Source organism: Akebia trifoliata, unplaced genomic scaffold, assembly GCF_017979445.1.
Source record: "Akebia trifoliata isolate Shusen 1 unplaced genomic scaffold, ASM1797944v1 Contig00861, whole genome shotgun sequence".
In the NCBI taxonomy this organism is placed as follows: Eukaryota; Viridiplantae; Streptophyta; class Magnoliopsida; order Ranunculales; family Lardizabalaceae; genus Akebia; species Akebia trifoliata.
In genome coordinates this window covers 33,933-46,011 of record NW_028237278.1, presented here as the reverse complement: position 1 = coordinate 46,011, position 12,079 = coordinate 33,933, and the positions used below count along the sequence as shown (strand labels likewise).

General features: G+C 35.5%; 1 protein-coding gene across 1 annotated transcript; it reads right to left on the bottom strand.

The window, feature by feature from the left end:
• Positions 1-5,401: 5,401 nt before the first annotated feature.
• Positions 5,402-11,163, bottom strand: LOC147380951 ((-)-germacrene D synthase-like). The gene is made up of 7 exons (XM_086431021.1): positions 10,998-11,163; positions 10,542-10,821; positions 8,831-9,203; positions 7,642-7,860; positions 7,406-7,544; positions 6,024-6,272; positions 5,402-5,832 (listed from the first exon to the last, which is right to left on the bottom strand). Exons 1-7 carry the CDS (start codon positions 11,127-11,129, stop codon positions 5,536-5,538), a joined length of 1,689 nt encoding a protein of 562 aa, XP_086287147.1. The 5' UTR covers positions 11,130-11,163; the 3' UTR covers positions 5,402-5,535.
• Between the last annotated feature and the right edge of the window lie 916 nt (positions 11,164-12,079).

Sequence of the window (12,079 nt, the reverse complement as noted above, 5' to 3'; positions counted from 1 at the left end):
TTTAAGTGGTGACCCATTAATTTAAGTGGGACTCACATGATATTTAATAAAGAACCCTCTATCGGGGATCTTGAAGAATTAAAAATATAATTTAATAAAGAACCCTCCATTGAAGGGTTCTCCAAAAATTTTAAAAATTCTCATTTTACATAAGTCAAAATTCAAAAGTTAAAATTCAAATAAAACCTAAGTGAAACAACTTAACTTTATCTCTAAGAGACCTAATCAAAATCCTAATATCCAAAAAGCTCTTTAAAAATGAGTCTCCTCCACCTAAATTCGTAGGTCAAGAAAAACCTTAGGAAAGAGATGCCAAAATTTTTCTCAAGACTTCCCAAAACTCTAAATCTAAAGCCTTAAGTCCATACCTAATCTCAAACCCTATTTTTTCACTTAAAAAAAAAAACCTGAAAACTCTAAAAAAAATTCAAAAAAATCAAAAAATATTCAGATCTAAGAAAATAGAATCTCATCTCAGAGATTGAAAACAAATATAAGGATGGAGATAAAAGTAGAAAGATTCACACAAGGAACGCTCTCCGCCAATTTATGAGGAAATCAACCGTCGCGTTCACCTAGATAAAGAAGGTAATCTTTTTATTTTGATTTTTAGGTTGTTTTTTCTTGCAATGTAAAATTTTTAAAAAAAGTAGAGATCGGCGTTCGCCGAGCAAGATTGGTACCTAACACCTTCCAATCCCGTAACGTGATCCCCGGACCCATTTTTTTTTTGTAGTTCAGTACTTTTTACCCATTTAAAGTCATATTTTGATTCGTAGACTGTAAAATTAGGTGGCGACTTCCAAAAAATAAAAAGCGGATCCGCACCCACGGATCAATGACACTTTCACAATCCTACTAACTAGTATGAGTTCATCTCTCAAAGCCCTCAACTACACCTCAATTCAACAATTCATTTAAACACCTAGATCAACCGTATGATAACATAGGTATCTACATTTTGTCTATAAAAACCAAGTTACCAAGCTAAATGAAAGGGGGGGGGGGGAGTGGATAAGTTGGGAATGGGATTGGTTGGAATTGGGTGAGTTGAAAGTTGACTAGCTAAAAGTCTACAAGTAAAAAAATACTCTACAAGTTCACTGTAGATCTTCTCTTTTATTCATTTTCTTTCATCTGAATATTAACAAGATCGTCGAAGGAATGTTGCCAAATCCCACACCGAGGTCTTCAACCTTTTATAGTCGTCTCCAACCATTATGGATAGGAGAAGGTTATTCGAAAAAAGCTTGATCAAAATCAATGGTGAAATAAAGATCATCAACACCATCCGAAAGAAAGTACATTTGGAGGAATGGAATGATAGATTTGGAGGTCCAACTCAAAACCAACTAGCAATGAGTGGGGAGGCCTAGGAGCTTATATGGAGAGAGACAAGGCAATTTGTGTCCGATGTGGGACTAAACTCAATAGGCCCCCACATGTGTAGACCAAACTAAGCTATAACACGTGGAGATATGAATTGGGTGACATGGAGGAGAGAAAGGCCCACACCATAAGAACTGATAATGGGTATGAATTTTTTAGCACTAAAATGCAAACTTATTTCCATGAAAATGGAATCATGCATCACCACTCTTGTGTTGGAACACCCCAACAGAATGGGTAGTTGAAAGAAAACATCGCCATTTACTCGAGGTTGCTTGAGCACTACGATTCGAAGCAAACTTACCACTGCATTTATGGGGTGAATGTGTCCTAATAGCTTCCTACTTGATCAAAAGATTACCCACACCCTTTTTAAATAACAAAAATCCTCATGAAGTCCTTTTCCACTCCCAACCCACTTACAAGCACTTAAGGATCTTTGGTTGTATGTGTTAAGCCCACAACACCTTTCATAAACACAAGTTTGATCTCCGAGCTCGACGATGTGTCTTCATGGGCTATCACTATGGCCAATGAGGCTACGAAGTTGTGACCTTGAAACCAAACAAACATTCACCCACCGTGATGTGTAGTTCAAGAAAACATTTCCCATTTCACATAGCTCAAACAGCCACAAAAGAAAATATTGTCATCCCATTGCATATTCAAGACCAACCTCCATCACAGCTCAATACCCGATCTTCCCTTTGGCATAGTGCAGCTGTCATGGACACAAACACCACCATCCACCCATCCCCTACCGGTCTCATTCCTTCAATAACTACACCAACTTCATCCCTAGGTCATGTTTCCTTTGTTCCCACCATTAATGGAATCCCTATGCCTCTTAGGTGTTCCACACAAGAATGCATTCCACCACGTTATCTTGCTGATTTTGAATGCTCCGCTGTTGCTCAATGCCCATCTCCATCATCCTTTGACAAACTAGCTAAGAAAGGTACTCCATATTTCTTATCCAACTATTCATGCTATTCAAATTTATCGTCTTCTTATCATGCATTTTTCAATGCCATTACTTCTGATGTTAAGCCTCACACCTTTACCCAAGCAGTTAAGGAGGCCCGTTGGCAAGATGCCATGGCTCATGAGATAAAAGCATTAGAAGAGAATCATATATGGACTCTTACCTCTCTACCACCAAATAAACATCCTATTGGTTGCAAATGGGTTTACAAAATCAATGCATGTTGATGGTACAATAGAACGCCATTAAGCCCGTCTTGTTGCTGAGGGATACACCCAACAAGAAGGCTTAGATTACCATGAAACTTTCGCACTTGTTGCGAAATTGGTGATTGTTCGTTGTCTTCTCGGTCTTGCCGTTTCAACTGGGTGGCCTTTGCATCAATTAGATGTCAACAATGCCTTTCTCCATGGTGACTTAGAAGAGGAAGTCTACATGACTCTTCCTCCTGGATTCTCACAAAAGAGGGAGCCATGTGTTTTCAAGCTATTTAAGTCTCTATACGGACTCAAGCAAGCCTCTCGTAATTGATTCACAAAATTTTCTGATACATTGCAAGATTAAAGGTTTAAATAGTCCATGGCTGATTACTCATTATTTACAAAACTGTCTCCCTCTAATAAGACTTTTGTCCTCTTCTAAGTTGATGATATTGTCATCATCGGTGATGATCCTCTAGCTATTGCCCAATTAAAAGAATTCTTGCGTAACCCATTTCATATGAAAGATCTTGGTACTTTGAAGAACTTTCTTAGAATTGAAGTAGCCCGTTCCAAACAAGGCATCTTTCTCTGTCAACGGAAGTATGTCTTGGACATTTTGACTGAGATGGGCATATTGGGAACCAAACCATCTGATTTTCCTATGGAACAACATTTACGATTGTCTGACAAAGAAGGAGATTCTTTATCTGATCCATCACAATTCAACTCATCGACAAGTTGATTTATCTCACAATAACCGAGTCTGAAATTATCTTGTCAATAAATATCCTTAGCTAATTTATGCACCAGCTTAGGAAACCTCACATGGACGCTGCCATACATGTTTTACAGTATTTGAAAGGCACTCCAGGAACCGGTATTCTACTCTCTTCAGCCTGCATTACATCTCATTGATTAGTGTGATTCTGATTGGGCCAGCTGCCCTTCTACCCATCGTTCTACTATCGGCTATTGTATCATTCTTAGCGATAGTCCTATAACTTGGAAAACAAAGAAACAAAATACCATTTCTCGTTCATCCGCTGAAGCAAAATACCGTTCTATGGCCTCTGCGCTTGTGAAATAACTTTGTTACGGTATCTACTTCAAGATCTTGGCATTCCTCGTGACCAACCAACTACTCTTTTTTGCGACAACCAAGCTACTCTTCACATAGCTGCTAATCCAATCTATCATGTGAGAACCAAACACATCGAAATTGATTGTCATCTCATGCGTGAGAAGCTCCAAACCGGCATTTTACAAACCAGTTATATATCTACCCATGATCAACTAGTTGATGTGTTCACTAAAGTTCTTGGATGAGATCATTTCCGTTGTTTGATAAGCAAGTTGGGCATTTTTAATCTCCATGCACCAACTTGAGGGGGTTTATTAGCATGATCAACCAATCTAGCAATATCAGACCTCACAAGACTCCCTATAATCAAGGGAAAATTCTGTTGTAATTCCTATATTAATATAGGCAATCACTATTGGAAATCTCTGCTATAATTTCCATATGTGTATAGGCATTCTTGTTGTAGATTCTGTACTTGTATATATCTCTTCAATCAAGGGATTCCTTTTGTATCCATACTTGTATATATCCCAATTGTAATGGAGTGAAACTTACCATTTTCCAAACTTTCAATGGAAGGGCCTAAAAACCTCTGCGTTGAAATCATCTACCACTAGAAGATTATCCAATAAGTCAATTGCATTCTTTAGCCCATCCCACAATTGTCTACATTCTTGGATCTCACAAGTTGCCTAGATAATGCCAATCTTCGTTGGAACATTCTTCATTCTAACTCCAAGATCAAGCACTACCAGTACTTAGCACAAGCTTTATTTCAGATGAATCCTTGTACCATAAAAACCAGATATATAAAAAATTTAGCCTCTTTTTATTTGAAAAATTTATCCTGAATTTTTTTGAAAATTTGACTCATACCTTGACATGGGTTCCAAGATGGCCATGAATAAGGGATTTAAGGCATTCTTTATTTTCTTCAATCGAATTTGGGATGAGGAATTCAAAATTCCTCTTATATTCCAAACTAACCCAAACATGGAAAAACGATTTAGAGGGGATTCTTCAATCGGGTCTTCTTTGGCAAACCCATGTTCAACTAGGACCTTCTTCTGATTCTTTTCTTCATTTGTTCGACCACTAGCTGTGTCTGGATTATAGTACAACAATTTGACATCGAACTCAGAGAAGGATTCCTCATCTTCAAACCCATGAAATATCCCAACAGTCGAGTTCAAGTCATCTTTCATAGCATTGTCCTAAGTCTGAACCCCCTCAATTAATAGAATCGGATAGGGTTGTGAGCTTGAGAAGGATTTTTGCTCGCCATTCCCTCTTGAAAATCCATTCGGAATTTCACATTCTTTAACTGTTTACTGAAATAATTAAAGTGGGGAAACATTTACTCTATTGTAAAATAGGAATTTTCCCCCCCAATTTAACCAAAATATTTTAATTAAAAAAAATGGTTACTTACCTTGGGAATTTCCCTAGTCCCAACTTGGATGGGTAGGACTGGATACGATTTCGGTGTCAGTGCGTAAATTAGCCACCACATTTATTTATTTATTATTAGCATCAATACACAATTTTGGGACAACTCCTTCAAATAACAAAATTTTCAAAAAAGAATCCAACTTCTCAATTTTATTATTTTTCCTAATAATATTATTTTTAGACCCAAAATTAAACGTTTTATCCCCTAAATTTGAAATTGGGTCAGTACAAAAGGTATCCAGTAGATAATTGCTTATGTTGATAAGTTTCATTGGATTTCAGGTCCATTCTCCATCACAACTTTCTATTTGTAATTAGATATACTGACAGTGATACAATGTATCTCATGCACCTTAATACAATACATTTTATTCTCCAACAATAATAACTTAGAAAAGTCGCTAGGTTACAAATTGAACTTCCTATTATGGAATGCTAATAGGATTAACAAACAGTGAGGTAATGCTCTCTTTGGTACAACCGGTTGCATTATTGTATCCTTCCTCTCGTCGGTAAAAGACTTCTGCCATACGTGCAAAGTTGAGAATTGGCTTAAGGAACACTAGAGGGAATGGATTTTGTTTGAGGCATTCTTGATTTAAATCTTTCCATTCAATTGTGATAAGTTTTTGTATCACGTCGCATGCTTCTTTCTCTGTAACGCCATGTTCTACCATGTAGCTCGCAACACTCGAACCAGCTGCGCCTCTAGCTTTTTCAATCTTCATTTTTTTGCAAAATAGACATTAGATGCCATGAGTGCATGCATGTTGTATATTCGATGCATTTTTTACAAAAATAATGGATATGAACACAGTGAAAATTTATGGTTGTGAGTTTCACAATTTTCAACTCCAAAGTTTTGGTAAATCAACCTACATTTTAACCAAATGACATTAGAGATATGTCTAACCTCATCAGTAAGCATGTCGTCAAGGAGTCGACCAATTTGAGCAGCAGACACAGCTATTTTGGGGACACTATTGATCCAATCAAATGCTTCCTTTGTTGCCACTTCTCCAATGCCAATAAAAGCTTGGACACAAAGCATAGGGTACGCAGTGGACATTGTAGCAACATTCAGATATTCGTCAAAAGTTGGCGCATAACCTGTATAATACCAATTGGCTTCTTGAAAGCTGGCTCTAACCCACATTTTCATCTGGTATTTAATGTAACAACACTAAATATGTCAATATAAATCTAAATGCCATTAAAAATTAAAAATAAAATATGTAAAAGTTGGGGTACCAATAAAAGTAAACGAAAAAAAGGTGAGTTAAAGATATGCCTCCACGTCTTTGATCAAATGACCTAGATCTTCTTCTCAGAGACTAATGTAAATGACCTAAATGTCCAGATTTACATCCTCTAACCAAAAAAACACCTTGATTTTCTCAAACCAGTCATCTTTCAGATGTTAAATAGCCAATCTAGTCTTAAATATTTCATTCATATTTGATGTCTTGTAGAAAATCCTTGATTTTTCTACCCAAAATGCCATCATTCTACTTCTCGAAAATTCTGTCAAGGGGTATCTCTAACATTGACCAAAACGTGGAAGTGGCATGTCATCAATTTGAAACATAGGGGTATCTCTACTATTGACTAAAACATGGGGGAGGGGGTGCTTTCTTCCCCCTAGTTCTACTCGAGGATAAATTCAGAGATATTTACGAAAACCTGACCAACTTTTGACAAATTTACAATTCAGGTTCACAGTTCATTTTAATAACCAAAACATCAAAGGCAACTATATCGAAGGTTTTAAAGTGACAATTTTGCAGGTCTAAAGTGACAATCTCACAGGTTCAAATGACTATCTCACAAGTTTTGCTACATTTAATAGGATCATCACTATACAAACCAGCAGATTGTCCCTTTGGGGGAAAACCAGCGAGTTTGTCACTTAAAACCTGCGATCTCATCACTTAAAAAATCTGTGATTTCTCAGTCACGTTTTGGTAACTAAAATGCATGATTACCCGAAATTGTAAATTCGGCTCACGAAATGGTAATTTACCCATAAATTTAACAATTTATGTATAAAAAAAATTGTAGTAAATTTAACTTTATATCCCTTTGATTTCAAATTAAGGAATTCAGTTAATATTTTAAAATCGAAGGAGCCTAAAGATGAATTCATTACAAAACATTATACACAGATACATAAATTTATTTGGATACATAAATATTTTAAAATCATATCAGAATTCCGATTAAGTAATTTTTTTAAAAACTTTTAATCCGCCTGCATAGATAATGGTAGTTAAGGTGGAATTATATATGTCATACCGATTCTTTTGCGTAGTACACACAGAACGATCTTCCTTCCTTTATCATCTCTTCTTCAAGTTCTTTGAAGATATCTAATAATGATAGATAACACACAGACATGTATTCTGGTAGCTTATCTGCGGCCGCAACATCCCACCTAAAGAATTTAATTGGTTAATTAAAATTCTTGGCCAGAATGGAGATTTCTGATTTTCATTTAATAAAAAAATAATTATCATTACTTATTTACAAACCTTTCAATTGCATCTGAAAATAATTTAAGTTCTTCAAAGATACCATACAGGTCGTAAACATCATCGATCACAGTTGTAATTGAGATCATTTTGGTCATGTGTACTCTAACCATGGAGTATTGGGGCTCAAAATAAACCCCCAATATCCAATAATAACCCTCCACCAATCTATCTCTCGCAAAAGGTACCTTTGTTTTAAAGTCGACATTATTCCACCACCTACCAAGCAAATATCAATGAATCCCAAACATTACACACAGAAAATTAACTGTTTTACCCAAATATATAAAAGTTTTTAGGTATTGGCTATGATTTTAAAATACTTATATATAATTTAGACTATTCTACAAAAACATGCACTGTAAATTGAAAAATTCTCAAAACAATAGACTATTCATTTTTATTCCAAAAAGGGTACAGTACCATTTTCATAATTAAAACATTTTGGCTAAAGAGGGAAAGAAATTTACTGTTTTATAAAGAGGAATTTTATTTTTAACCATCTAGATGAAATAAAAACCGAAAAAAATTATTTATTGTTTTATAAAATTGAAAAAAAAAAATCTCACTTAAACCAAAATATTCTAGCTCTGAAAATGCTAATTTACTGTTTTTGAAACTAAGATGAATAGTCTATTGTTTAGGGAATTTTTACAATTTTCTCCAACTTTTGGGAATTTCCCCTTCTGTGTTAAAAAAAAAAAAAAAATCTTATAGTGAATTCAGCTTCATACACTTTTTGTTTTTCAAAAAATATATAATTCAATAATTTAAGAATAGTGATAATCTGACTACCCCACGTGGCAAACTCAATCAACTACCTTGACGTGACAAGTTCAGGAACCATAGATCTGCACTCCTCAAGATACACGGCTGCACTTCCCCATAAAAAATTCTCTCGAGGGAACGTGTATCCCTAGGAGCGTGGATATATGGTTCCAAACTTGCCACATCAGGTAGTCGATTGAGTATGCCACATGGGGTAGTCAGATTATCACGACTCATATTAAAATCATATCCAATTACATAATTTGATCAAAAGTTTTATTCTTTTATGTATTTTTCACCCGAAAATTAATGTTGAGAAATCATCCAAGGCCTCTTTGATAGATCATTTACCAAACATTTTTCTAATGATCCTTCTCTATGAGATAGTCTAAGGTGACTAATATTAATAGAATTTAATTACCTTGAGACATCCTTCAGCTCTCTCTGATGCAAAGATTGTAATAGATTGAAATCCAACTTTGCAAGTTCTAGCAATGAATCATTCCTTGTTGTTTCTTCTTCATAGATAGAGATATATTGCCTCGCCTTTAGTCTTGGCATACCTCTGTGAAATGGTAAATATAGCGCATGTTCGACTTCCTCCTTAAGAGGAGAGCTTAGGTGAGTTATCATGGTCGTTAGGTGTGTAGTAGTGAAAATGAGGGCTTCATCCAGTATTTCTTCTCCTTGTACACAAAGATATGCAGCTTCATATAGATATAGCATGCCTCTTGCATCGTTAACTAAGTCCTGTTTGAAGCCACCTTCGGCTTCCTTGAACTTCAAAAACACATCTGTTTCATCACCCAGTTTCCATGCTATCTATCAATATTTTTCTATGCCCTCAAAATGAACTTGACCAAGGCACAAATAAAATGAATACAAATTAGGGATGCATGTTGGAAGGTAGACCTAGGCTCAACTCAAGTGGCAAACCCGAAATCGAGTTAATAAACTCAAGCAAGCATTAAGCTTGACCTCATTAACCTAAACTCAACCTGAGCTTGAGTTTCTAAACTCGGATTGAATTTGTTGAATGGGTTGGGCTTGTTAACAAGCCAAATTTTGTTTTGATTAGTAAAAAATATTTATATCTTAAACAAGAAATAATTAAAAAAAAAAATCATTGTTTAAAAATATGTAATTAATACAAAATATTTATATATTATACCGCCTAGGGTTCGGATTGAACTGGTTTCTTAAACCCAATTAACGCCAGGTTTAGTTGTTCTAACATAGGCTCTCAGCTCATGTTCTACATAACTAGGCAGCTCGGCTCCACACAAGTTGCCGCCTTAATACAAATATTTTTTCTTTTCTTTAATAAGTGTATTATAAAAATGTATGAGGATCAAGAGCCAATTAAATGGTTGTCATGTTTCATCCTATATGGGTTAGAAGTTTCGAAATGGGCTGATTTTTTGTGAGGATAATCTCTATGGTAAGGAGATCATCCTCACTAAAAAATCAGCATATTCTAAAACTTCTAATCCCAGTTTACAAGTTGAAGAACTGTGGATTGTTAATTTTTTTGTAAACCCTTTCTAATTGGATTAGAAGTTTTGGGCTGGACTGATTTGTTATGAGGATGATCTCCTCATCATAGAGAACCCCGACCATAGGCAACAAATAAATTCCAGCTAAGCAAGAAATAAATAAATAAGGGGTTAGGATAGATCTCGACCATTTAAAAACATGATTCATTAATTGGGGTGTGATAAATAATTTAAGAAATTGGGGAGTAATAGTAAAAGTTGTGGTGCCAATAGCAACTCTCGTAAATTAATAGAGTGAAATATCGAGACTAAGGGGAATACGAATTTGCTGTTAAGGAATTTATGTGGTAAGCTGATAAACCAATAGCATGGCCCCACATGTCATTGGATTACATGTTTTGAAAGTGGGGATGATGCTTTTTCTTCCTTTATATATTTTTTTTCTTCTCAAAACCTGTAATTATTATACATATGGACTAATCCATGTGGTTGCACGCCCCGACAACCCCACAGAAGTTTCCCGACGCCCAACAAGGTTAATACACCTATTATTGGTGACTCAATACACCGATCAATGAGGATTCAGTGTATCTCATGCACTGTACTGCATTGTATTTTAAGCTCTATAAGGCTTACCTGAAGACACATTATACCCTTGTAACCGTAGCAGAAAAAAACGAAGCGCAATGGTATAGAGATCATCATCATCATCATCATAAAGGTGATTAGTGTGGGCATTATATATAATTTGTAATGCCTCTTCGATCTCCTTTTCAAAGTGATATGCCACACCGAGATGTTGGATAGTGTTGATCAAGTTCATTTGTTCGAGGGGATTTTCAGCAGCAGCTTGTAAAAGCTTCTTCACCTCTTCTTTCAGTACTTCAATTCGTTGTATTGTCTGTGTATTGGATATCTGCATATATCGATAACAAGAAGGGAAGAAAAAAAAAATTATTCTACCAAATGACTACTTGTGGTATACTGTTAACCCTTTTAACTACAATTATGATGATTAGAGTAAGAAATTAAAAAAACAATAAGAATTATTTAAACTGATCTTGGCGGGTGATGAGAACCATGCATGCTCACCATGTTATTGTCTGTGGGTGACAAGAGGAAGTGATCACCCCATATAGAAGGATGATAATTTGCAGATAGACGGATCACCTCCTCTTTCTTATTCTCAGGGGAAATGGGAGAACAAATCAACGGTGAACTCATTCTCTATATGCAAGAAATCTCTCTCTCTCTAAAATTAAGCTGTACAAAATGAAAGGGTCATTCTTCAATTTATAGGAGTGAATATTGGTCATCACGACATCATCATCTTGATATATGGACATCACCAATTAATTAATTCCAGTCTAACAACAGAAAAATATTGAGGAGACTTGTTAAGGTAAAGTTGTATGGTTTTAAAACACGATATTTCATGTGGTGCCCATCGATGCCAAGTTGATTCTGTCGAGTCTACTTGTCTCGAACAAGATAAATCAGTTTAACTTGGTTTATAATATTTATTAATATATATTTATATTCAAAAAAAAGTCATGCTGGGGTGACAGAAAGATGACAAAATGATGGGGATGTCGCACACATTACCGCAGATGCTTTTCCGCGAGATATGAGTAAAAAGCATCAACCATTATGTGTGCCTCACCTCTGTGTCTCCTTTTGTGTCATTCCAGTATTTTCATTAACATTAAAATTGACATGGATTCTCACATTCCTGATGTGGACGTGCACACATAGCCATAGATGGTTTTTACTTGTATCCAAATGACAAGTGTCTATAGTTCCGTACATACATCCACATCAACAATGTGTAAATTGATGTCAATTTTAATGTTACTTCCGCATTTTTCAAATTATATTTATCTTCCGTCACAAAATGGTACATTTATTTAATAAAGAAATATTTAAATCATTAAAATAATTATCCAACGCATGTAAAAAGATGATTACTATCCAAAAGAGATGATCCATGCACGGACTATACATATCCCACTCATTCTTGAATGATCCTAAGGTGACCTGAGCAAGTTTTGCTGTTAATAGAGACAATGTCATTAATTCAAAGAATAAGTTTGACTAGCTAGGATGGGATCAGCCATAAAAACTTGAGTCGTGCTGGAGCACTGGATTTATTGTGATTCTCACAATTCTGACGT